The sequence below is a fragment of the Anolis sagrei genome, chromosome 5 (genome assembly GCF_037176765.1).
Source record: "Anolis sagrei isolate rAnoSag1 chromosome 5, rAnoSag1.mat, whole genome shotgun sequence".
NCBI classification, from domain to species: domain Eukaryota; kingdom Metazoa; phylum Chordata; class Lepidosauria; order Squamata; family Dactyloidae; genus Anolis; species Anolis sagrei.
In genome coordinates, this window is record NC_090025.1 from 79,237,196 (window position 1) to 79,264,869 (window position 27,674).

A 27,674-nucleotide genomic window follows, 5' to 3' on the forward strand; every position below is an offset into this window, starting at 1 on the left:
ACGATCACTAAAAAAATTGATTTTGTCATTTGGGAGTTGTAGTTGCTGGGATTTATAGTTCACCTACAATCAAAGAGCATTCTGAACCTCACCAACAACAGAATCGGGGCAAACTTCCCACACTGAACCCTCATGACCAACAGAAAATACTTAAGGCCATCCAGTCCAACTCCCTTCACCAGGGCAAGAAAACATAATCAAAGCCCTCCTGACAAAGAGCCATCCAGCCATAGATATAGATAGATAGATATGATTCACACACACAGATATAGTGTCATAGATTTGAAAGGGACCCATAAAAAAGGACAATTATATGTTGTCTGTTCCAGGGTAGGCAAACCAGACAATCTCCACATCAACCCTGACAAAGAAACAGCAAGAAATACTGTTTACTCACAAGCATAAAGAAATTACATATATTAGAAGAAAACACTTTCTCATTATTTTCAAGATCACCAGACTGGGCCACAGCAACATGTGGCAGGAGATGGCTAGTATTTTATATATTATTATCTCAAGTAAAAAATACCAATATTGTTATGTGCAATTTTTCACTTTCATTGGGCTCCTATACCCTTTAACCCAGTGAATGTGGAGGAACGGCTTTAAGTCTCCTTGTGGAGAGAAAAAAGGGGTATAAATAACCATGGTGATGAAACTTATAGAGGTAGAAGAATGAACATAACTATGATTTCTCCTTTTGATTTGCAAACTATTCATAAACCAAAACTTGTCAGTTGTAACCTCATTCCAAAATATAGGGAAGTCACTGTCAAATTATATTATCGTTACTACATTAATAGTTACACAATTAACCATATTCACAATCCAAAGCACATGGCTGATGAACACATTCCATTATTGCAAAGTTCATGCTCGTAGAATGTAATGTTTTCAGACTTAAGCTTCCTTCCATTTCCCCATATTTTTTGAAAATCAACTCTGGGGAGTAGGGAGACCTTTTGCAATACTATACAAGATGGTGCAGTAGGATTGAGTATGAAGGAGAGATTTTTAAAAAATGCATCATACACAAAAGAAGTCATCATGAATAGAATCACTTCTTTCTTGGAGAGAAGGACTCAGATTTAACCAAAAGGTATTCTGATGAAACACAGTTTTCAAAGCTCGGCTCAACTCAGCTTACGAAACAAAACTGCCTTGCTTATCCTCTCTGTAATCACCTAGGCTAAAAAAAGTTCACACTTATATTCCTTTAACATCTTACTTTAGTTTCCAGTTTTAGCAGAGAACTCACCAGAGTCCCATTTCCATCTGTCATGGAGGAAGAGGTGGACAAGTGTTCTGCAGAATTTGAAGTAACTGTGAATGGAACCACGGTATCTTCAATGATCTTGCGTTCCTACAGAAGAAGAAAGGCTGTCAAAGAAACTCCTTGAAGAAGCCATGGAAGTAGCAGGAAACCAGCTCTATGAACTACAACTAGGGACCAGAGCAAGAGACAATTTGAGTCTGGCCTTTTCTAATTTCTTCTTGAGAAGGAATGGAATTAGGGGGTGGTTGGGACAAGAGTGGAAAAGGATAGGAGTCAAGAATAATAATGTAATAATTAAAAAATTGCAATGATTTTTTTGAAAATGAGATATTTGATACTCTGCATAGTGTCTCATTCATTTTTTGTATTATATCTTCTTTACTATCTGAACCTATTTGTTATTCTCATTTACCATGTTTTTCCCCTCTTCTCAGTACTTATCACAATGCTTTTAAAACTGTTCTTAATTCTTGGGAGAGGCAACACAAGTTGAAACTGACTTGACAGCAAAAATATGTATCTTTTATATAAATATGTTTATAGAATTTTTATAATGTTTAAGTGTTTTCATTATTCTGTAACCTATCTCGACCCACAGGGAGAGGTGGGTAATAATAATAATAATAATAATCATGATAATCATAATGCTGACACGATATGAGGATTTAAAGATCGAACTGCAAAGACTCTGGCACTAGCCAGTCAAGGTGGTCTCAGAGGTGATCGGCACACTGGGTGCAGTGCCTAAAGACCTTGGCCTGCACTAAAACACAATCAGCGCTGACAAAATTACCAACTCCCAGCTGCAAAAGGCCACCTTACTGGGATCTGCACGCATTATTCACCGATACATCACACACTCGAGAAGTGTCCAACGTGTGATCCAATGCAACAGCCAATAGAGTGATCTTGTTTGCTCATCTTGTTGTGTATCAAATAATAATAATAATAATAATAATAATAATAACAATAATAATAATGATAATAATAATGATAATAATGATAATAACAACAACGGATGTATGTGACATAAAACAATATAAATTGCTTGGTAGCTCCCTCTCTTTGAACATACACATTGTTGTGTTGCTGCTGTGTACCTTCAAGCCGTTTCTGCTTTTTGGTGATCCTATCATGGGGTTTTCTTGGCAAGGTTGTTCAGGGGATTGTGTTTGCCTTCTGCTGGGGCTGAGGGTGTGTGCCTTGCCCAAGACCACCCATTGGGTTTCCATACCAGAACAGGGATTGGAGCCATGAGCTCCAGAATCATAACTAAGTTCAGCTGAGCTCCCGCCAACGTAATCCACCCTTGCCCTCTCCAGACACACATGCAAACATAAACACAAACACACACACATTTCACATATACAACTATTGGCTGTTAAAAAGATTAACAACTCTTCTGCTCTGATAAAGCTTTGCAAATCGTACAGGAATTTCAAACTTGGGGAACAAAAACAATCTTCTGGCATCAAACAAAATATAAGACAACCAGCATAGCCACTGGCCTAAACTAAAAAGTTGAGATATGAATGAACATTGTGGGGATTCCTGAATCCCTTTCATGCTCAGAAATCCCCAAACAAAAAAATCCAATTCTTTAATTAACTGAAGCTTTTGGTTTTACACAAAAACTGGTAATTATTATTTGTGGCTTTTGCAATCCAAGATATCTATGTATCCTGGCTTTTTCTGAAGCTGTTATTATAGTTTCCCAGGACCCATCTACACAGCACCTAAAACACGAAAGTTATCAGATTCAAAAGAGGGGGTGGTGGTGGTGACATGATGTTAATGTTAAAGGAACACTGATTCGCTGCAATGGCCAAAAAAAAAAAATGGGATAAAAAGTTCCCCTTTTATCCCGATTCTAGCCAAAAAATGTGTATATTCGCATAACTGTATATCCCTGCACGCACCAAAAAAACACGATTTCCTTTCCTTCTCCTTGTGGAGACTGAAACAGCTGATCAGCTGAATGGGCTGTCAAACTCAAGCTGATTTAAAGGAAGCACAAAGGAAGGGCTCTGAAAGTTTATTTTAAACTGTAAAATATTAAATGGAGCTTGAATAAATTAGGGGAAGGGAGAAATCTGGCAGAAGTTTTTTTTTTAAAAAAATCACTCTACTATGTGCTGAACCTCGTATGTGCACATGCAAATCTACTTATATTTATATTAAGATATTTGCATGGGCGGATATACGGTTCAGGGTGGATCACAGTACATATACACAGCAAATATTCAATGACGTTTTGGATAGACAATACAGAGACAGAACAGAAAGGAGTATATTGTCGAAGGCTTTCATGGCCGGAATCACTGGGTTGTTGTAGGTTTTTTCGGGCTTAATGACCATGTTCTAGAGGCAATGTCTCCTGATGTTTCGCCTGCATCTATGGCAAGCATCCGCAGAGGTAGTGAGGATGATATATAAACCCATTTTCCTAGTTCCAACAGACCTCACTACTTCTGAGGATGCTTGCCATAGATGCCGGCGAAACGTCAGGAGACAATGTCTCTAGAACATGGCCATATAGCCCGAAAAAACCCACAACAACCCAGAAAGGAGGTATGTTGTGTCGAAGTCCAGCTTTTTGGTGCTTTGGAAGGTTGTGTTCAAATCTTGCCACAAGGGGGTGCTGTTGCGCTGTCCTCTATGACAAAGAGCCATCAGGACTTCCTCCTTCCTTTTGGTTACTGAGCATTCTTTGAGCTTTTTTAATGGTGTCATAAAATACCTCCCCTGCTTCTTTTAGCATTATCTAATTTCTCTAATTACAGCTCAAGCGGTTTTCAAACTGCTTAGGTCAACAGTAAGCTGGGCTGACAGTCAGCAGCTCACGTAGGCCCAGGGCTTTGAACTGCCAACCTTTCAGTTGATAGATCTTATCACTGCTGGTGATTTACCAGCTGTGCTGAAGCCCAGGCCCTCAACAGTGACTTTTTTTTTAAAAAAACTTCCACCAGGTGTCCCACATCTGCCCTCCATCTTGTTCCAATACACAGGAGGCCTGTGAGGACGGCGGGGGAAAAAAATACTGGGATATGTTCTCAGGTCCCTTTTTTGTCTTCCTTCTTAAACCCACATTTTGTGTGCTGTCTGGAAGCACTCCCAGTTCAAACAAAGTGGAGGATTGCCTAGTTTGCTGGCATACTCACATGAAGCAAAGCATGCAGGAATGGTATGACTGACAAAAAAGCTTGTACATGGCTTGACTAATTAAGCCAAGACATCAGAAGCAGCCATGGCTTCTGTTGTACAGTTGCATCTCTGCCTTCCTACCTCCTCATAGTATTTACGCTCCTCCTCTTCAACTTCTTTTTGTGCTTTTTCCCATTCTTCTTTCAGCTTGTCCTGCTCCTTCTGATACCTTTCCTGTACAGAATTCCAATACAAGCTATCAAACAGGAATTGGGATACAAGGGATGGAATATGTTTCTTTGCTAGATTCAAAGGAGACCTCCATGCAAAGACATACTCGCTCAAATGGGGTTTGAGAAAATAGATCAAGATAGTGGCAAATTAAGATGATACTATGTATTGTCGAAGGCTTTCATGGCTGGAATCACTGGGTTGTTGTAGGTTTTTTCGGGCTATATGGCCATGTTCTAGAGCAGGGGTCCTCGAACCTTTTAAACACAGGGCCAGGTCACAGTCCCTCAAACTGTTGGAGGGCCGGATTATAATTTGAAAAAAAAATAATGAATTCCTATGCACACTGCACATATCTTATTTGTAGTGAAAAAAACAATACAATAATTAAAATTAAGAACTATTTTAACAAATATAAACGTATTAGTATTTCAATGGGAAGTATGGGCTTGCTTTTGGCTGATGAGATAGGATTATTGTTGTTGTGTGCCTGTTGGGGGAGATGGTGGCGGGGTATAAATAAAGATGATGATGATGATGATGATGATGATGATTATTATTATTATTATACAGTAGTGTAGATAAAGACTGAGTGGAGGCAGTGATGCTTAGTCAAGGAGTTGGTTGATCCAGACTGAAAAGCTTCTAGTGGCCAAGGTTTCCAAAAGCTATGGTTCACAAGAGGAGACCAGTTTGAGCATTCAACTCTGGAGGCTAGGATTCAAATTTTCACTCAGCTGTGGAAACTCATTGGGTGACCTTGGGCAAATCACATAGAAACAACTTGAAGGCATACATCAACAATATAGTGCAAAAAGATCAGTTTCCCCAAGCTTTGGTTATGGACTAGAATTATTTTCTCAGAAATATCTGCCCTTCCCCAGATCCAGTCTCTATTCTGAAACAACAGAGGAACACTTCAAAACGTATCAAGGTGCAATTACATTCACTTTGAAATATTTTCTAAAAGTACAACACTTTTTGTCCCAACTGTTAATGTTAGCCAATAATTTTAGAAATAAGAGGGGCCATGATTATGCATATGGATTTAGGAACTATAGAGGACTGACTATTAAGATGACTTTTTGGCAAGCATTTCACTTGCTTTGCCTCCTTCCTTCTCCAATGAGCCAGTCTGAATGCCTAGGAGATTTCGCAGTGGAAGGTTTTTTTTTGGTTTATGCAAGTTTGTGGGGAGTTATTCATTATTCTGCTCCTCTGCTTCCAATGTCCCAAAGCTAAGTGTTACCCACCCTTCTACTAACGTTCTAGGCTTCTGAAATGTACCTTATCATCAGAAAATGTAACATCGTAATATTGTGTTTCTACAGCTATTGCAGATTTTAAAAGTGGGGAAAATTGTTGTTCTAACTGACTTCGACCATCTATTATGGTAATAAATTCAATCACACTGAAGTCAGGAAGACAGCATAAATATTTAGGGGTCAATGTTGGTTCTAACCCCAGAAAGTAGAAAACATAATTGGGCCAAATACGCAACAATTGGGCTATATACAAAACAAGTTGCCTGCAGGCTGAGAGGGGTGGTATATAAATATGGTAAATAAATAAATAAACAACAACTTGAAGCTGCCCCCAATAGTGCACCAGCTGTTGGACTAAACCAGTGGTTCTTAACCTTTCAAATGCTGCGACCCCTTAATACAGGTCCTCGTGTTGTGATGACCCCCAACTATAAAATTACTTTCATTACTACTTCATAACTGTCATTTTGCTGTTGTTTTGATCGTAATGTAAATATCTGATATGCAGGGTGTAGTTTCACTCACTGGACCAAATTGGGCACAAATACCTGATACTCCCAAATCTCAATACTGGGGGGGGGGGGGGGGGGAGTGATTGATTTTGTCATTTGGGAGTTGTAATTGCTGGGATTTATAACTCACCTACAATCAAAGAGCAGTCTGAACGCCACCAATGATGGAATTGAATCAAACTTGGCACACAGAACTCCCATGATCAACTGAAAATACTGGAAGGATTTGGTGGGCATTGACCTTGAGTTTTGGAGTTGTAGTTCACCTACATCCAGAGATTACTGTGGATTCAAACAATGATAGATCTAGACCAAACTTGGCACAAATACTCAATATGCCCAAATGTGAACACTAGTGAAATTTGGGAAAAATAGACCTTGACCTTTGGAAGTTGTAGTTGCTGGGATTTATAGTTCACCTACAATCAAAGAGTATTCTGAACTGCACTAACAATAGAATTAGGCACACAGAACCCCCACGACCAACAGAAAATACTGTGTTTTCTGATGGTCTTTGGCGACCCCTCTGATGCCCCCTCACGACCCCCCCCCCAGGGGTCCTGACCCCCAGGTTGAGAAACGCTGGACTAAAGCATGAGCAGCTGATGGCTTCCATGTCAGGGTTGTGATTAATTTGTTGTTATGTTGCTTTCTAATTGTTTCAGACTTGCAGAAACACTAAAGTGATCCTATCACAATGTTTTCTTGGCATGATTATTCACAGGAGGGGTGGTTGCATTTGCCTTCCTCTGAGGCTGAGAGATCGTGACTTGCCCAAGGTCACCCAGTGGGTTTCCAAGTTGTGTGGCAGTGGTTCTCAACCTGTGAGTCCCCAGGTGTTTTGGCCTACAACTCCCAGAAATTCCAGCCAGTTTACCAGCTGTTAGGATTTCTGGAAGTTTAGGCCAAAACATCTGCTGTAAGGGAATTTGAACCCTGGTCTCCAGAGTTGTAGTCCAGCACTCAAACCACTTCACCCCACTGGCTCTATCGTTTCTTCTACCTCTTCTACTTTTGAAGGGTTGACAGTGGTTTGAAAGGAAGAACATTATTGCAATTTTGTCCTCTGATCTGACCATGACATCTGGCTAAAGCAGCTCTGCTACTATTTCAAAAACCCACAAAGCTTTTTGGTGAGAGAAGAACCACCACCATCACAAAAGGAGGGCAGCATAAAAATGTAAAAGCGAATCATTTTTTAAAATTATAACAGTGAAGTCTTTCAAAAAAACAGTACATTTTCACCTTGTATATTTCCCTTCCACCCTGGGCAACAAGGTACTTTCTTCCATTCATGTATCTTTAGGGTTGTAAATGAGTTAACATTTCCCAAAACTGTTGTTTTTAGTCTGTGCCCTGGAAAATTATATCTGCCTGGCGGGATTCTTACATGTGGGTGTCTACCGTATTTGCAACAATTTAAAGCAGAGAGGGATTTGTGCTTAGGAATGATACACTTAAGATGTGTGAAAAACTTTCTTTTAGTGGGCTTACTCTATGAAGTACTTTGAATGTATGGAATGATTTACTGTATATTTTAATGAGCAACACTGGTTAATTTTCTGCAGGTTGAGAAGACACAAGGTTAAAAAGTCCTGGAGCTCTTTGGGAGAAGTGAGGGTATAAGTGGGAAAAAGTATTAATGAGTGGCGGTACCTGGAGTACGCGCTCCTGTTCATGCTGCCATCGCTCCTGTCGCTTACGCTCCTCTTCTGGATTCCAAGACCAGCAACCAAGACGCTTGAATAGGTCAAAAGATACTATTAAAACCTAGCAACATTTTTTTTAAAACCAATAAAATTACAATATCTTCTATAATGTATTTAGCTGGGTCACTTAAAATGCTGCACACAATTTTATGAAATTACAGTTCTCTGTTAGTCTGGGTAAAATCTCTTAGCGTATCTTAGCAGGTAGTCACACCGGGACTGTGGCACAGCTGTCTTAGTGTCAGATGCATTAAGATCACTTCTGACCACAAGGTCATGAGTTCGAAGCCAGTCCGGGTTGGAATGAGCTAACGAAGAATTGTGTAGCTTGTTGTCGACCTTTGCAACCCGAAAGACAGTTACATCTGTCAAGTAGGAAAATTAGGTACCACCTATGTGTGGGGAGGCTAATTTAACTAATTTACAAGGCCATAAAAAGACTCCAGCAAAAGCATGCGGGGAATGCAGAAGTACTTCATCAGTGTTGCAGATGGACGATGAAAGCGATAGCCCCCCTGGCGGCCAGAAAAGTTAAATAGCCTCTGACTGTCTGTCTATATGTGTGTCTTTGGCATTGAATGTTTGCCATATATGTGTACATTGTAATCCGCACTGAGTCCACCTGCGGGGTGAGAAGGGCGGAATATAAATACTGTAAATAAATAAATAGTTCCAAATATTCCTGAATCTTGATATTGTCAAAACAATGCAAAGAATCAACTTACGTTCAATTTGTCACGGTTATCACTGTCTGCTGCAAAGAGAAAAAGAGAATAACAGTCTAACTTTTCTGGCTGTTTACTTATGAGATTTACTTACTGGATTTATTTTCCATCTTCAAAAGCTGAATCTAATAATTTAAAACTATGGGGGCTCTTGGGTAAGATACCCACAACTGGCCCTTCTCCATGAATGAGACCATCTCTCTGGGAGGTGATGATCCCTGATCCTTCTCTCTGTCAACACAGGTGAGAAAGGACAGGAGAACAAGCAGCAATAGCAAAAAAGAAAGGGGAGAAATAGTAAGGCCAGGTAATTATGGGTCAGCAGTAAATTCCCAGCTTAACAAGTGGCTTGAGATTGCAACCCTTGATACCCTTGATACTACCTCTGGCAATTATGAAATTATATCTTTTATGGGAAGAATAACACAAAATGGGTAGGGAAAATCCCCATCTGGAATCTACAATTTCTCTCAATTTTAATTTAAAACAAGAAGAGAGGTACTGACAAGCTGGAATGTGTCCAGAGGAGGGCGACTAAAACAATCAAGGGTCTGGAGAACAAGCCCTATGAGGAGCAGCTTAAAGAGCTGGGCATGTTTAGCCTGAAGAAGAGAAGGCTGAGAGGAGACATGATAGCCATGTATAAATATGTGAGAGGAAGTCATATGGAGGAGGGAACAAGCTTGTTTTCTGGAGACTAGGACGCGGAACCATGGCTTCAAATTACAAGGAAAGGAGACTCCATCTGAACATTAGGAAGAACTTCCTGACTGTTGAGAGCCGTTCAGTAGTGGAACTCTCTGCCCCGGAGTGTGGTGAAGGCTCCTTCTTTGGAGGCTTTTAAACAGAGGCTGGATAGCCATCTGTCGGGGGTGCTTTGAATGGAACTTTCCTGCTTCTTGGCAGGGCGTTGGACTGGATGGCCCATGAGGTCTCTTCCAACTCTCTGATTCTATGATTCCTCCACCACAGAAATTGCCTTCTCTACAAAAGGAGGTTGGACTGGATGGCCCATGAGGTCTCTTCCAACTCTAAGATTCTATGAATGTCAATGAACACAACGTTCTAAGCTACTACAAGCTATCAACAGCTACTGCTTTAGGTCTCAGACACTAGCAACAGTTGAACATAGCGTGCTATCTAATTTCCACATTTCCCTGCACTATGCCTTATGGGGAAAGGGAATATGCCGTTCCAGCAACACAGTTACCAAGAGAGCCCTTGCCTTTGATATCAACGGTTCCCTGATCTTACGGAGTGACACTAAGCGTGTACAGGATAGGTAATCCCATGATGTTCCATTACAAACCAAGGGCAAGCTCTTTGCCAACCATGTGACAGGAAAAGGCATTTTCTACAAAAGCAACAAGGACAGACGTACCAGCTTTGGCTCCAGGACACACACAAAAAGAAAGCTACACAGAGTAGCAGGAGGGATGTAGCTCCTTCCAAGGCCATCATTTACCTGACTGGGAGAAAAATTGGTAGCGCCGCCAGGCGTTCCGAACCTTAAGCGGAACACTGGCACAGTTGGGCAGCTCTAGAGCGGGCGGCAGAACAGAAACAAAACAAGGAACACAATGCTGTGAAAGCAAGCCAGTGACCCACAGAGCAGCCCAAAGACTTAGAAGACTATTAGCCAATGATGTTAAAAGGTGATTGGTTGGTTGTTGCTTGGCATGGAGATCAACTGAGGGCATCTTGGGAAACTTCTGGAGAATGACAAAAACATTACAGTTCTAGTGTAATACTGTAAATTCTAACTACTAATCTCATTGATTGCTTGTGTCTTTGTGGCAATTTTATTATTCTAACTAGCCGTCCCCTGCCACACATTGCTGTGGCCCAGTCTGTGTATATATGTGTGTTCGTGGTTATGCACATGCACTGTAATGCATTTTTTTGTTTTTTGGCTTTTTAAGTCTCTTCTGCTGTGTTTTTCGGTGTTTTTATGAGTGATGGTCACTTGTTGGCCTGATAGGTGTATTGTGTCCAAATTTGGTGTCAATTCATCCAGTGATTTTTGAGTTATGTTAATCCCACAAAACGAACATTACATTTTTATTTATATAGATTATAACTGAACATTGGGGGAAATGGGAGAGAAACTGTGAAACCGCAAAAATATATGGTTGTGCTGTTGAAGGCTTTCATGGTCAGAATCACTGGTTTGCTGTGAGATTTTCAGGTTGCATGGCTACGTTCTAGTAGCATTTTCTCCGCATGGCTACGTTCTAGTAGCATTTTCTCCTGACATTTTTCTACATCGGTGGCTGGCATCTTCAGAGGTTCTGTTGGCAGTGAAGCAAGTGGAGTGTGTATATATATATATATGTATGTGTGTGTGTGTGTGGAATGTCCAAGTTGGGAGAAAAAACCTTTGTCCGTTCAAAGCAAGTGTAAATGTTGCACAGATGCAGACGAAACATCAGGAGATAATGCTACTGGAACATGGCCTTACAGCCCGAAAAACTCACAACAACCCAAATAGGTGCTTTCAAAAATACATCTTTCAGGGGTCTCAATGTCTTCATGCAAGCACAGCAATAGTCTACAGTAAGCATTCATACAGTATTTTAGTATTATTATTATTTGAAACACAGCAAGATGAGTCCACAGCAGACACTCTGCTGGCTGTTGAATTGGATCACACGTCGGACGCTTCCCAAGTGTCTAGGACTGTGTGATGTATTGATGAATAATGTGTGCAGATCCCAGTAAGGTTGGCAAAATTACCATCTGCAGCTGGCAGATGGTAATTTTGTCAGCGCCAATTGTGTTTAAGTGCAGGCCAAGCTCTTTAGGCACTACACCCAGTGTGCCGATAACCACTGGGACCACCTTTACTGGTTTGTGCCAGAGCCTTTGCAGTTCAATCTTTTATTATTATTATTATTATTATTATTATTATTATTAGAAACACACACAATGAATCCACAGCAAACAAGATCACTTTGCTGGCTGTTGCATTGGATCACACGTCAGACACTTCCCAAGTGTCTACGACTGTGTGATGTATCAGCGAATAAAGTGTGTAGATCCCAGTAAGGTGGGACAATATTTGCAACAATATTTGCAAGAGAGGTGGAACAATATTTGCAACAATGATGATGGGCCACTAGGTGGCAATAGACACAGACAGTTTCTCTTTCATTACTCTTTTTTCCCTATTGCTGCTCACTAGCTTCTGTGTCCCATAATATTCTTGTTAGATTTGACATCATTTAATCCGCCTGGAGTCCCTTTGGGGAGATAGAGCGGAATATAAATAACATTATTATTATTATCCACAACTTCCACAATGCTTTCTCATTGCTAAAGAGAGGCTTTACCAATACTTCTAATCTTTTATAGAAATACTTTTTAATATTATGTATTTGTGATATTTTCACAATGTTTATGTGTTTTAATTATTCTATAACCCACCTCAAGCCACAAGGAAAAGTGAGTAAGAACTAAAATTATTATTATTATTATTTGAAACACAACAAGATGAGTCCACAGTAGACACTCTGCTGGCTGTTGAATTGGATCACACGTTGGACACTTCCCAAGTGTCTAGGACTGTGTGATGTATCGGTGAATAATGTGTGCAGATCCCAGTAAGGTGGCCTTTTGCAGCTGGCAGATGGTAATTTTGTCAGCACCGATTGTGTTTAAGTGCAGGCCAAGGTCTTTAGGCACTGCACCTAGTGTACCAGTCACCACTGAGGCCACCTTGACTGGCTTGTGCCAGAGTCTTTGATATGGCAAAAACAGAGGAAATTGTTTTCAACCTTCAACACCCCCTCCCCAATAAAATGATCCTTCTCTCTCTAGCACCCCCTAGTGGCCTCTGCCCAGATAATGGAACAGTACTGTAATTTTTACTTAAAGAGTATTTAAAAAATTAAGTGGGATCTGGAACACTAGAGTGACTCTTCCATTCTGATTAAGTTTTCTACCTTGACGTATTACTAGTCTGGAGAAGTTTTTACATTTAAAGCTATTATTATTATTATTATGATTATTATTATTATCTATATAAATAAAAATGTAATGTTCGTTTGTGGGATTAACAGAACTCAAAAACCACTGGATGAATTGACACCAAATTTGGACACAAGACACCTAACAATCCGATGTATGTCCTGCACTCAAAAAATGATTTTGTCATTTGGGAGATGTAGTTGCTGGGATTTATAGTTCACCTACAATCAAAGAGCATTCTGAACCCCACCAACGATGGAATTGAACCAAACTTGGCACACAGTTCTCCCATGACCAACAGAAAATACTGGAAGGGTTTGGTGGGCAGTGTCCATTGGTTTTGGAGTTGTAGTTCACCTTCAACTAGAGAGCACTGTGGACTCAAACAATGATGCATCTGGACCAAACTCTATACAAATACTCAATATGCCCAAATGTGAACAGTTTGGAGAAAATAGAATCTTGACATTTGGGAGTTGTAGTTGCTGGGATTTATAGTTCACCTACAATCACAGAGCATTCTGAACCCCACCAAAGATAGAATTGGGCCAAACCTCCCACACAGAACCCCCATGTGGGCCACAGCAACGAATGGCAGGGGACGGCTAGTTATTAATATTTCCTGCCTTTTATTATTTTTTCTGAAATTCTGATACAAATTCTATTGTTGTGGCATCAGTAAATTTTAAAGAAGAATGAAATATATGAAGGTAACTTAAGGAAGAAAACAAACCATGTTTTTCCCCCCATATTTAGGTCATTATCTGGTGGATGAGACCTAGTTTTTTCCTCTCTAACTCTTGTATCTAATGTTGAAAGTTGTAGTGCAATTTGCACATTCATCCCCCTCTTCCTGATTGTTTACCTTGTAGGGCAGAATTCTGCAAAACAACTTGATTCATCTCAGGGATCTTGTTCAGGAGCGGAAAGACCATTCCTCCATCTTGTTCAGGAGCTCCCGAAGTCTCTACCTAAGCCAATTTTGAATGGCAGAATCAGCATCAAGACAACAAAAAGCATACAAAACTAAGCCAGAATAAACATTGTTTGGAGTACATTGTATCTATTGAATGGCTCTTGGCTGGGATCTTAATAGGATGGGCAATATTTGCTTGTTAGGATTTTCTGGATAAATTGTAATTCTTCGTTCCATGACTTATGCTATGCTTTTCTTATCTAAATGGGTATGTCAAAGTGGCTGATATTTGGACCTAAAGACAGATCAAACCAAAATAGTGTGCCTGGGTGATATTGTTTCCATTTGTTCATCAACAGTATACAAAGAGGTTGTCTAAGGCACCATCTACACTACAATATAAAATCCAGATTACCTGCTTTGAACTGGATTATTTTGCAATGTAGATCCAGCCTAAAACACACACAGGTTTTGCCTTGACTGACAGTATTCACAGTGAATACGCACAGTGAATAGTCTCTTCTGTTCTCTTTCGCCATCGTCCAGAGAAGGGCGACTAAACTAATCAAGGGTCTGGAGAACAAGCCCTATGAGGAGCGGTTTAAAGAGCTTGGCATGTTTAGCCCGAAGAAGAGAAGGCTGAGAGGAGACATGATAGCCATATATAAATATGTGAGAGGAAGTCATAGGACAGTGGTTCTCAACCTGAGGTCCCCAGATGTTTTTGGCCTTCAACTCCCAGAAATCCTAACAGCTGGTGAACTGGCTGGGATTTCTGGGAGTTGTAGGCCAAAAACATCTGGGGACCCCAGGTTGAGAACCACTGTCATAGGAAGTCATGTTTTCTGCTACCCTGGAGACTAGGAGGCGGAACAATGGCTTCAAACTACAAGAAAGGGTATTCCATCTGAACATTAGGAAGAACTTCCTGACTGTGAGAGCTGTTCAACAGTGGAACTCTCTGCCCTGGAGTGTGTTGGAGGCTCCTTCTTTGGAAGCTTTTAAACAGAGGCTGGATGGCCATCTTTCGGGGGTGCTTTGAATGCAATTTCCCTGCTTCTTGGCAGGGGGTTGGACTGGATGGCCCATGAGGTCTCTTCCAACTCTTGGATTCTATGATTCCTTATCATTCCAACAGGAAGAAAGGGAATACATTATATTAACTTATCTGCTCTGCAAATGCATGAGTTACCTTTACTTATCACTCTGCTAGATTTACTCACAAGCTGGAACTCACTAACAGAGTGAAAGATAGAGGTAGTTTAAAGTGAAAATGACACATACTTTTATACGTCAATCCAAATATTTATATCCCAAACTACATCCTAATCTCTCAGGATGGCAGACAAATCAATTAAATGTTTATCCACTGCATATGAAACAACTGAATAGATTAAAACAGGTTTGAAAAGTTAAAATTATAGCATGTCCAATTGGGTCTAAATCAATTAGGACTCAATGGCTTTAATCAAAAACATCCATTTACTTTGCATCAGAATGAAAGCAGTGCAGGTACTAATCAGACCTCCAAATGGAGACAATTCCACAATTGTGCTGCCACAGCCAAAGAGGTTCAATGGGTTGTCCTTCAATGTTGGGACACAGAGGAGGACCTTTGGGTACATTATACAGGGCAGCGGTTCCCAACCTGTGGTCCGTGGACCACTAGTGGTCTGCAAGAACTAACATATGGTCAGAAGTCTCACCGTTACTACACTGTTGCAAGTGACTGGTCTCGTAAAACTCTTTTATAGTGTCAAGGCTTATTAACTACAGTTTTCTGTGGGCAAGCAGATGGCGACTACTGGATGGCATATGTTCTGTATCAGAAATTAGAACTGATGTGGTCTATCCAATGCAATTTTCTGAATCAGGACCCGAAACAACCAAACCAAATCTATAGTTGACCAAAAACTGATTCATAACCCTTTTGGTACTAATGCTGGAGAGTGGTCTCTGGTCAAAGTGGTCCCTGGTCCAAAAAAGGTTGGGAACCACAGATATAGGGAGAGGTGTTCCTTCAAGTATTGAGATCCCAAACTGTAGCAGTGGTTCTCAACCTGGGATCCCCATATGTTTTTGGCCCACAACTCCCAGAAATCCTAACAGCTGGCAAACTGGCTAGGATTTCTGGGAGTTGTAGGCCAAAAACATCTGGAGACCCTAGGTTGAGAACCACTGATAGGGTTCTGAGTGCGATCACCAGCACCTCGAATCCAGATCAAATGGGCATTCTCTCTCCCATAGCAAAGATGAACGCATGCCATCTTCATATGATAGAAATATGCCCTGGCATTCCACCTTACGCTCAGTCTTATATTTCAGTGTATCATGCTACCTTCTGTAGAAGTGGTGCTTCCTTCTGGGGTGATGTTTCAAGTTTCTTCAGGCCACCCACTGAAGTCACTTCCTTGGAATGATTACTGAGGGAGGAGTACTTCACACTGGTCACGACTGGGCTGGCACAGGAAACCGCTGTGTTGAATTCTTTGTGGTTCGAAGCTGACAACAATTTAAAAAACCAATTGTAATATTTAAGTAAGAAATAGAAATACAAAAATGCTGCTACATATTGTCCAAGAGACAGATTGAAATAAAAAATTGTAGGTGGGGGTTTATAAAAAGCAGAACCAATGAGGAATACAGAAGGCTCCAACGTTTAGGAAGGAGGGAAAGGGGGAAGGAAGGAAAGAGGGAAGGAGGGAAGGAAAGAGGGAGGGAAGGAGAGAAGGAAGGAAAGAAAGAGGTACAGAAGGAAGGAAGAAGAGAAAGTAGAAAGGAAAGAAAAAGGGAAGGGAAGGCAGGAAAGAGGTAAAGAAGGAAGGAAGGAGAAAAAGGAAATAAAAAGTGAAGGAAGGAAGGAAACAGGGAGGGAAGAAAGGAGACAAAGGAAGAAGTAGAGAAAGGGGGAGGGAAGGAAGGAAAGAGATAACGAAGGATGAAACCAAAGAGCGAAGGAATGAATGAAAGAAAGAGGTAGAGAAGGAAGAAAGGAGAGAAAGGGGAAGAGGAAGGGGAAGAAAAAGGGGGAAAGGAATAGGTAGGTACCTCTCTTTCATAATAATCCAGATATCTACCTCTACTTCGAAAAGTCTTACTATAGGCCACAGCAAAGCGTGGCATGGCACAGCTAGCATATATACACACACACACACACACACACATATATATACATATACATATATATATATATATATATATATATATATATATATGTATATGCATATGTATGGGGGGGGGGTAAAGCAAACCTAGCATGCTTTCCCTTTCAACCATTGTTTCATCAGATGCACATATTGGCAGAAGTACACAGTTTGTACAACTTAGAACAGTGATGGCAAACTTTCTAGAGATCAAGTGCCCAAGCTGGGGGTGGGGTTGGGGTGGGATGGTATTTTTAGTATCTTAGTTTTTATCTTGCACATGCGGCCCGCTCATTGTTTTATGTTATGTTATTTTATTTTACTGTGTATGATTTTGCTTTATCATCTTTGTACTCATATGTTGTATGTATTTTACTGTGTTGTTATTGTGTTTTGGTTTTACTTTATTATAATATGCTGTTGGGCTTGGCCTCATGTAAGCCGCCACGAGTCCCCACTGAGGAGATGGTGGCGGGGTATTAAATAAAGATGATGATGATGATTATTATTATTATAGGGGTGGGGATGAGCAAGCAGAGAAAGGAAGGGAGAATAAGTGAGCAGACAGGCAAAGAAAGGGAGGAATGGTGAAGAGAAAAAGGCAGGAGGGCAAGGGAGTATCCTGGGACCACAGCAGGTAGCCTTCCATCTCCCCTGCGGAGATACTCAGTTTTTCCATTTTTGGTAGAGACTGCATCCAACCCCTGCAAAAGTGACTGTATATGTCACCACTCTCCTCAGGAAGTCAGGAATTGTCAAACATTTCCTCACTCATTGGTCCCCACAAACAATTAAACAACAAACCTGGAGGCGGTCTTTCTGAATCAAATTCATTTATTTGGTTGGTTGGTTGATCATCTTCAGTCAGGGAATCCTGCAAAAGAACATTTATGTTCAGTGTATTGTCGAAGGCTTTCATGGCTGGAATCACTGGGTTGTTGTAGGTTTTTCGGGCTATATGGGCCATATTCTAGAAGCATTCTCTCCTGATGTTTTGCCTCCATCTATGGCAATTATCCTCAGAGGTTGTGAGGTCACAACCTCTGAGGATGCTTGCCACAGATGCAGGTGAAACATCAGGAGAGAATGCTTCTAGAACATAGCCATATAGCCCGAAAAACCTACAACTCAACATTTATGTTACTGTCAGACAGGAAGTAGAATAAATGCAACTGTTATGCTGTTTCACCATGCAATAACAACATTTAGCCAGATATTCGAAAGCGGTTCTGAAAAATACCCACTGACATATGCGTTAGGCTGCTCCACAGCAAATGTTTGCGGGGCTGCATTATTGAGACAGACAGATGCAGCCAAAAGAGAGCGAAAAGGCCATAACCAAACACAAGCGGAATTCCAATATTACCTCACATACAATGCTTTTTAAGGGGCTCACTTCTTCACGTAATCTTCTGCCAGACAACAGCTAAATAATCAAGTAATGAGAAATCAAGTCACAAGGAAGAGTTACATAAAACTTCAGCCCCTACTCTCAATCTCTGAGAATTTTATCTGAATTTATTAGGATGTTTGCCTCTCTCGAAAGCCTTCGGAGGTTTCATCGAGGAAGGAACCTATGTCAACGTTTCACTGCAGACAAAATCTGGTGATGTCTTAGTTATGATTGTTCCATAAATGTATAACCTGCCTTCCTATTGCAGATATCAGCTAATAATTAATAAGAAAATTCAAATTAAAACAAAACATAATTTAAAAAATAATAATACTTGAACCTAGGCATTTAGATCCCATCTGAGCATCAGCCAAATTTAAAAGCCAAAAGCTTGTCTGACTGAATAAAGCCACCTTTGCATGCCAGCTGAAGGTCAACAAAGAAGGGTCAAGCATAACTTCCTTGACAAGGAGTTACAGAGCCACGAGAAAGTGCTCTCTTTTGCCACCATGAAATGCCTCAGATGGTGGTGAGACCTTCATTGAAGATGCCCAAAATCCCTGAGAAATGGCACATGGGACTGTGGCGCAGCTGGCTGGGAGTCAGCTGCATTAAGATCACTGCTGACCAAAAGGTCATGAGTTCGAAGCTAGCCCGGGTCAGCGTGAGCTTCCGACCAATTTGTGTAGCTTGCTGTCGACCTTTGCAGCCCAAAAGACAGTTGCATCTGCCAAGTAGGAAATGTAGATGCCACTTATGCGGGGAGGCTAATTTACGATGCCATAAAAATCCCCAGCAAGCATGCAAAGAATGAGGAAGTACTTCATCAGCGTCACAAATGGACGGTGAAGCGACAGCTCCCCTGGTGGTCAGAATACCCTCATGAAAAAGCTGGAATGTTAAATAGCCTCTGTGTGTCTGTCTATATATGTTGTGTGTCTATGGTAGGGGTCATCAAACTTTTTAAACAGAGGGCCAGGTCATAGTCCCTCAAACCGTTGGAGGGCCAGATTATAGTTTGAAAATAAAACATGAATGAATTCCTATGAACATTGCACATATCTTATTTGTAGTGCAAAAAACACTTAACAACGATACAATAATTAAAATGAAGAACAATTTTAGCAAATATAAACTTATTAGTATTTCAATGGGAAGTGTGGGCCAGTTTTTGGCTGATGAAAAAGAATTGTTGTTGTTGTGTGTTTTCAAGTCGTTTCAGACTTAGGTTGACCCTGAGCGAGGGCCGGGTAAATGACCTTGGAGGGCCGTATCTGGCCCCCGGGCCTTAGTTTGAGGACCCCTGGTCTATGGTATTGAATATTTGCCATATATATGTACACTGTAATCCGCCCTGAGTCCCCTTCGGGTGAGAAGGGCGAAATATAAATACTGTAAATAAATAAATAAGCAAACAAACATACCCAATAATTGACTGTTGTAGGTTAGGCAGAAGTTATGAAATGTAATAGACATTGCCGGGGGGGGGGGGGGGGGGGCTTTAAACAAACCCAAACCCAAACCCAAACCCAAAGGTCTCACCACCATGATGGATTTTCAGTTGGCCAATGTGCCCCTTTCTTTCACCCTTTTTATAACTCTGGGAAAACACATGTGTAGTCAGCCTCACCTCTCTACTCAAGAAGTCAAGACATTATGGAAAATATGACTCCATCCTCAACCCCCCGCCCGCAATTCTGCTACTTTTATCCCTGATTCTTGTTTCCCTTAAAGCCATGGGAATTCCCTTAGACAAAACAGAAGGTTGATTCAAAAGCAAGGTAGGAAATAATTTTTAACAGAAGGGAAAAGTAATTCAGCTCAGAAAAAACAAAACAATAATGCTACTACAGACATCTTTCTGTCTCCAGAAACAGAAGGACAGTAAAACCCTTGAAATGTAGTAACACAAAACACATGCTTCACTTCCTTGGTTTCTGGAGAGTATGTAATCTAGTCTATTAACCCCAGATGGACTGAGTTTCAGCAAGTCTGATTTCTATTTAATACAGGTATTTCCTAGCATCCCACTGAGAGCTCTTCCTAATCCATTTCCCTGTCCCTGCTCCCCTCCGCCATTTATCACAGCTAACTCCTTTTTCCTCTTCTGGAATCAGTAGTATCGTACACTGTGTAGAAGAGGATGAAGCAAAGGCAACCATCATGTAAGCAAGTTTGATTGATAACAGAATATATCCATATTTTTAAAATGCATGTAATATTCATATTGATGAGCGTTAAAGGCTGTACCACATGGAAAAGGAAATTAAATGGAAAATATTTGGATCAGCGCTAGAAACAATTACTCATGTTACTGTCCAATGATAAAAGCAGCTCCCACTCAAAGACTTAATGCCCTGAATCCAAAACAGATTTCATGTAAGGACTAAGCTAGACATGATATTAAATCACATAAAGATAACACACTTCTACTTGAAAAGGTATGGAAATAGCAATTAATATCCAGGCATGTTACGGTTTTGATTACGATTCCCAGACTCTTCCAATAGGCATGGCCAAAAGTAACTTTGCCAAGCTTGGACAGTAGCCCAATAAGAAGCCTGAAGTAGCTCTTAATATGCAAATCCCAGCTTCAAAGACACATTAACATAATAAACAATACATGTTGATGGTATCAGTATAATTAACATTACATCGGATTTCAGTCAAAGCTGAATTGCCTTGATGGCTAAAGGAACCAAGTTTTTTCACCTTGCAAAGGATTCACCATTATTTGTATCATGCTAAAGGTTTCCCCTTGACATTAAGTCGAGTTGAGTCCGACTCTGGGGGGGGGGGGGGGGTGCTATTCTCCATTTCTAAGCTGTCCATAGACACCTCCAAGGTCATGACTGCATGGAGCGCCATTACCTTCCCGCTGGAATGGTTCCTATTGCTCTACTCACATTTGCATGTTTTCCAGCTGTTAGGTTGGCAGAAGCTGGGGCTAACAGCGGGAGCTCACCCCACTCCCTGGATTTGAACTGCCAACCTTTCAATTAGCAAGTTCAGCAGCTCAGCGGTTTAACCCGCTGCGTCACTGGAGGCTCCCTTTATCATTTATCGTGTCAGGAGCAGACCAAACAGTTGGGCCTTAAATAATGTCTGTTTACAGGACGTGCCTTCTGTATGCCCAATGGGATGCCAGGGTGCCTCAGCTGAAGGGCCCCTTAGATTTCCCAACACAAAGTTCTATTGAGGCTCAAAATAAGTTCAATCAAGTTCTTTATTTGGGCTTAAATCTTCAAACAATGAATTAAACGTTTTATAACCTTGGAAACCTGGTAGCTTCCTCAATCTGCCAACAAGGGCAGGCAACTGGTGGTAAACTGTTCCTTTCTTCCTTAGGGAAATCTTCTGACCCCCCCTTGGACAATCTTTATCTATCTTGCTGGTGTGAGGCCCCTACTCCCGGCTCCAAGCTACTTTATGGATAGCCCGAGTGGTCCCTTACCAGACAAGGTTCCTGTCTTGTCTGCCAAATTGAAATGGTGTCCTTTAGTTTTCTCCACAAAGGCTGTAGGAACTGTCCTGTTGCCCCAGCAAAAGCTGGCTGTATTTTCCCAGCAAAGCTGTGGAACTATTCCTTTACTCCCCAGCAAAGCTGTGAGTAATGAAGCCTTTGTGCGGGTGAGATAGAGAAAGCCACATGTCCTGCTGATAGGCTCCAAAAGTAAGACTAAACAAAAGTACTCCTTTCCCTCCAAAACCCTGGGGAAAGGGGCGGGCCTAAAGGCTGTAACGATGATTGCCAGGTTGCTGGACCTATGACTGCAACCTGGGGAAGCTACCTGATTGCAAAATGCATGATTTAAATAAATTCATACAAACTAGCAGTGCAAGAAAAAGAGGTTCAAATCTCCTGGCATTGCCGTGCCAGCACAATGCTATTAAGTGAATATTAGGATTTTTGCCACATTTAACCTCTAAATTCAACTACTAAAATAATCTGCATCTCTTCTGGCAGTAATGAGAATGATGCTTAATGGTTGGCTAGGGCTAATTTGCATACTGGAAAGACCTGGGGATACATAATTATATCTTTGTGCCCTGATTGGTGAAAATGTGGTTATTTCAAGCCTGCAGGTCAAACAAATTGTGTGGGGTATATTTCACACCAGTAGCTCGTTTACATTGGAAAAGACCCAGCAGTTAAAATTTGTCATCTCAGGAAAATCATGAACACAGAAGATAAGCTTTAGCGAACGAGAAAAATATGTGAATTTTAGTCCGCCAGGCACAGCATGAACGACAAATTCTTCACCTTGTTAAACTAATTCCTAGAACTCATTAAAAGAATTATATGATTAATATTGTGGTTTGAGACAATTCCTATGAGCCAGGATATCAGAATCTGAATACTCACTTGGCCATGGAAACCCACCAGGTGGCCTTGGACAAGTCGTAAACTCTTAGCAAACTTCCTCTGAACAAATCTTGCCAAGAAAACCCCTGGCACAAGTTGGCATTGACTTGAAGGCACATTAATCACATACATACCAGTATATTTCACTGGTCATAAAACTGAAAAACTATCTCTCTCAAGTAAGAAGTAATGGGGTCACACTCCCCCTGAAGACAGGTTCTCAGTCTGGGTGTGATCCTGGACTCATCGCTGAGCCTGGAACCCCAGGTCTCGGCGGTGACCAGGGAAGCATTCACACAGTTAAAGCTTGTGCGCCAGCTGCGCGTGTACCTTGGGAAGTCTGACTTGGCTACGGTAGTCCACGCTCTTGTTACATCCCGTATAGACTACTGCAACGCTCTCTATGTAGGGTTGCCTTTGAAGACTGTCTGGAAGCTTCAACTGGTCCAACGGACAGCAGCCAGATTGCTAACTGGAGCGGCTCTCAGGCAGCATACAACTCCCTTGTTGTGCCAGCTCCACTGGCTGCCAGTTCTCTACTGGGCACAATTCAAAGTGCTGGCTTTAGCCTATAAAGCCCTAAACGGTTCTGGCCCAACTTACCTATCCAAATGAATCTCCTCTTATGAACCTGCAAGGACTTTAAGATCATCTGGGGAGGCCCTGCTCTTGGTCCGGCCATCATCACAAGTATGGTTGGCGGGAACGAGAGACGGGGCCTTCTCAGTGGTGGCCCCTTGGCTATGGAACACCCTTCCTAGGGAGATTAGATCGGCTTCCTCGCTCCTATCATTCCGGAAGACTCTTAAGACATGGCTATTTGAGTGGGCATTTGAAAATACGGAGTAACAGATATAATCATGGAATAACTATATGGTGGAACTGGACATTGTTGTAATGATTATCGATTGAAGTATGTTTCATTATAATGTTTGACTTTATTGCTGCTGATGTTTTTTCTATTGTATATTGTAATTGTGTCCTTGGTGGCATTGAATTCTTGCCTTGTAAACCGCCTCGAGTCGCCGGAAGGCTGAGAGGGGCGGTATAGAAATCTACTAAATAAATAAATAAATAATCAAGTGTCTAAATATCTAGATACTGAATCAATTGATCCCTTAAAACTTTTTTCTAAGAGAAGGTAGGAAACTCTGTTGGAGAAGATATTTTTGGACAACTTCTAGGTATTCTGGTCACTGGGAGATGTAGTCCACAGAATCACAAAACTGTAAAATTGAAACTGAACCAAAAATCTGCTCAAGGTTGCCACTGAAAGAAATAAACAAAGGAAGCATCCATGACAAGTAGCCTGACAAGTAGTCAACTGACTTCTTTTTAAATAACTACAACAAAGGAGAGTATCAACTTGCAAAGAAATCTGCTCCACTGTCAAAAAGCTCTTAACATGTTCAAACTACAAGAAAGGAGATTCCATCTGAACATTAGGAAGAATTTCCTGACTGTGAGAGCCGTTCAGCAGTGGAACTCTCTGCTCCGGAGTGTGGGGGAGGCTCCTTCTTTGGAGGCTTTTAAACAGAGGCTGGATGGCCATCTGTCAGGGGTGCTTTGAATGCAATATTCCTGCTTCTTGGCAGGGGGTTGGACTGGATGGCCCATGAGGTCTCTTCCAACTCTATGATTCTATGATTCTAAGTTCTTCATAGCGTTTGGCGGACCTCTTTTTTTGTTACAGTGTTTCCTCACGTATCACGGGCGTTCCGTTCCAGGACCATCCGCAATAATTGAAAATCTGTGAAGTGGGGACCCCTGATCTTTCCCATTTTTGCATATCATTACAAAGTCCAGGGATGTATCCCTACTGGATATTTTATTTATTTAGTACACTTGTATACCGCTAATATCTCAGCTTGTGCGGCGACTCATTGCGGTTTACAACATATTTAAAAATACAATATTCACTTTAAAAATATAAAATAAAATATAAAAATACATACATATACATACATAGTATTGGGCCACCAATACAGACCGGAACATCTCATAGTTAAAGTCGTAATCCAATTCGTTATCCTTGATTGCTAGTCCATGATCAAAACATCATCACATCGGAATTAGTTGAAAACTTGCTCGAACATCCAAGTTTTCAGTTTTTTCCGAAATGCCATTAGCGAGGTGGCTGATCTTATTTCAGTAGGGAGGGCATTCCAAAGCCGGGGGGCCACCACAGAAAAGGCCCTATCTCTCGTTCCCGCAAGCCGCACTTGTGAAGCAGGCGGGATGGAGAGAAGGGCTTCTCCTGAAGATCTTAGGGTCCTGGTGGGCTGATAGGCCAAGATACGTTCGGATAGGTATGTAGGGCCAGAACCGTTTAGGGCTTTAAAGGTCAAAGCCAGCACTTTGAATTGGGCTCGGTAGCTAATCGGTAGCCAGTGGAGCTGGTACAGCAGAGGAGTTGTATGCTCCCTGCGCCCTGCTCCTGTTAATACCATGGCTGCCACCCGTTGGACTAATTGGAGCTTCCGGGCCGTCTTCAAAGGCAACCCCACGTAGAGAGCGTTGCAGTAGTCAAGGCGGGATGTAACCAGAGCGTGGACTACCGTGGCCAAGTCATGGGGTTTTTACTGTATTGCATTGATGTTGGTTAGGGAAGTGTCACTGAATGACTGAAGACGGTACTGCCAGCTTCAAACACATGACTCAATTCAACTTAATCAAAGCCAAAACAGAACCTGCAGTTATTCAATCCTAAATTTCCTTAGGTTCCTTCTAAACTGCTACATAATCCAGATTGCCAAAACAGATAATCCACATGATCTACTTTGAACTGGATTATATGAGTCTACACTGTCATATAATTCAGATTATCAAAGTAGATAATCCACATTATCTGCTTTGAATTGGATTATGAGTTTACACTGCCATATAGTCCAATTTAAAGCAAATAATCTGGATTTTATATGGCAGTATAGAAGGAGCCTTAGTTTTCATGCTAAGTTTCGGATGTCTCAGTTTTACAGTGTTGAAGCCACAGTGAAACAGAAGCTCTAGATAAATTTCCCCACTCTGCAACCAAATTCTCAAAGAATTTTACATTGCCAAATACAATTAAGGCAATAGTGGCCTATATACCATTCATTTAACTACATACTTTCAAACCACTCTAACTCTTTGGAAGATTCTCACCGCATTAGTGGGATTCCAAATGTAAGACCCAGTCCATCAGTCTCAGTCTCATAACTGATGGCTGAAATTTGATCCCAGCTAGTGAGATATTTTTGACACATTTATTCTCACATTTATTTATTATTTATTATTTATTTATTATTCGAACTTATATGCTGCCACTCCCCTGGGGCTCGGAGCGGCTTACAAGAATGGCTAAAATCTAACATGGTGGGAGAACATTTCAGTTTAGCACACATGAAATGCATTATGAAAAAAACTGAAAGCACAAGTTCCCACTACCACCCCAAGTTGAACAATTATAATGATCTTGTCCTTACGGCCTGCTCTCTGTGCTTATTGTGCTCGATGAGTCTCTTCAGAACAAGCTCAGGATTTGTGGCATCCTGCTTTCCCTCCGCTGAGATGCCATCCACTTCCACCCCATAGTCGGATTTTGGCGAGCGACTTGGTGAAGGAGCAAAAATTAACGCTGTGCATTCCCTCTCTCGCTCCTCCTCCATTCCATTGACGGCTTCTCCGTTCATGCTGACTTTTCCATCTACCTGCAGGGTAGATGGAAGCCAAAGGAGATGATGTAGAATTTGAGATAATAAAACATTATTATTATTATTATCATTATCATCATAATTTAAAAATCCTTTTATTATTTCCATTCTGAAAGGGACAAAGGAAGCGTTTGGCGAGTGAACATATATTCCATATTTTGTCTGTTCCAACTACAGTTCCATCCTCATGATGCACTTTTCCGCCCACCCTTAATGAAGTTCTAACCTCATTGTTTGTTCCATTTGAGCTCCTCCCTCAGAAACACATTCTCCCACTACTTATCTCATCCAGGGTTTTATCAATTTTATCCTAGTGCATTTGGTGCGCCCACTGTGTTCTATTTCTCTATCATGTTATTTTGTAACTGTTTATTTTATTTTGTTATTTTATGTATTTATTTTGATGTTATTTTTGCTTCTTTGTATTTTATTTTGCTGTACTGTAATTTTGGTCTTGGCCTCATGTTAGCCACTCGAGTCCCCTTGGAGAGATGGTGGCAGGGTACAAATAAAGAGTATTATTATTGTTGTTATTATTATTATTATTATTTGAAACACAACAAGATGAGTCCATAGCAGACAAGATCACTCTGCTGGCTGTTGTAATGGATCATACGTCGGTGTTGCAACTCAGAGCAGGAAACGAGGCCCTAAGATAACCATCCACCACACTTGACTGGGAAAAAACAATCCTTTTTTATTGATGAAAAATGGTTACAAAATAAAGGAAAAATGCAAAGACAAAAGCCACAGCAAAATCAGCAAACATGAATGTCCATGAACAAGATCAAAAACCCAAAGCCACACTGTAAAATACTGGAACCTGTTAGCAATCCACTAACCGTACTTGGTGTCCTAGAAATCTCTCAAGACGATGGCCAGGGGAACCGGGAGAACTGCCAAGGTACTCATCAATCTAAAACGATGCCTGAACTGAGAAAGTCAGCCCAGCGGAAGGCACTTAAAGCCGAGGAATTGGTTTCGTGATACACCTCCCTGCTTTGAAGCCCTTGTTTGTTTTTCTTTTAATCTCGAAGACCTTCGCAAGCTGAGTGATTCACTCCTGTCTTGCCAGATCTGCCCTCTTCTATTCTCATTAAAGTTCCCAGGTGCAGAAGGGAGTGAAAGGTCATTGCTTCCCTCTGAAACATTCTCATGAACACCGGTACTTTCATTTTCCAAATCTACAGAAGTTTCTTCCTCACTAATTTCAGGAGCATTGTCACTAATTTGAGGATCATTGACATCAGAAAGTACATTTTCATTAGCATCAGGAGGTACAAACAGAGAATCAGGTTCAAACTCAGGGTGAACCCCAACAGTCAGACACTTC

At 41.1% G+C, this 27,674-nt stretch overlaps 1 protein-coding gene across 2 annotated transcripts in view; it reads right to left on the reverse strand.

Annotated features, from left to right (window-relative positions):
• Window positions 1-27,674, reverse strand: part of LIMCH1 (LIM and calponin homology domains 1) — a 341,273-nt gene that overhangs the window by 9,117 nt on the left and 304,482 nt on the right. Inside the window, exons 20-29 of one of the 2 annotated variants that reach the window (XM_067468791.1) lie at window positions 26,114-26,334; window positions 18,257-18,316; window positions 17,695-17,764; window positions 16,086-16,249; window positions 13,697-13,802; window positions 10,328-10,402; window positions 8,863-8,891; window positions 8,085-8,168; window positions 4,562-4,654; window positions 1,259-1,363 (exon numbers count right to left, since the gene is read on the reverse strand). In XM_067468791.1, the coding sequence (XP_067324892.1) occupies window positions 1,259-1,363; window positions 4,562-4,654; window positions 8,085-8,168; window positions 8,863-8,891; window positions 10,328-10,402; window positions 13,697-13,802; window positions 16,086-16,249; window positions 17,695-17,764; window positions 18,257-18,316; window positions 26,114-26,334 (1,007 nt within the window). The remainder of the gene's footprint in view (window positions 1-1,258; window positions 1,364-4,561; window positions 4,655-8,084; window positions 8,169-8,862; window positions 8,892-10,327; window positions 10,403-13,696; window positions 13,803-16,085; window positions 16,250-17,694; window positions 17,765-18,256; window positions 18,317-26,113; window positions 26,335-27,674) is intronic. The other variant, XM_067468792.1, reaches the window with a different exon arrangement.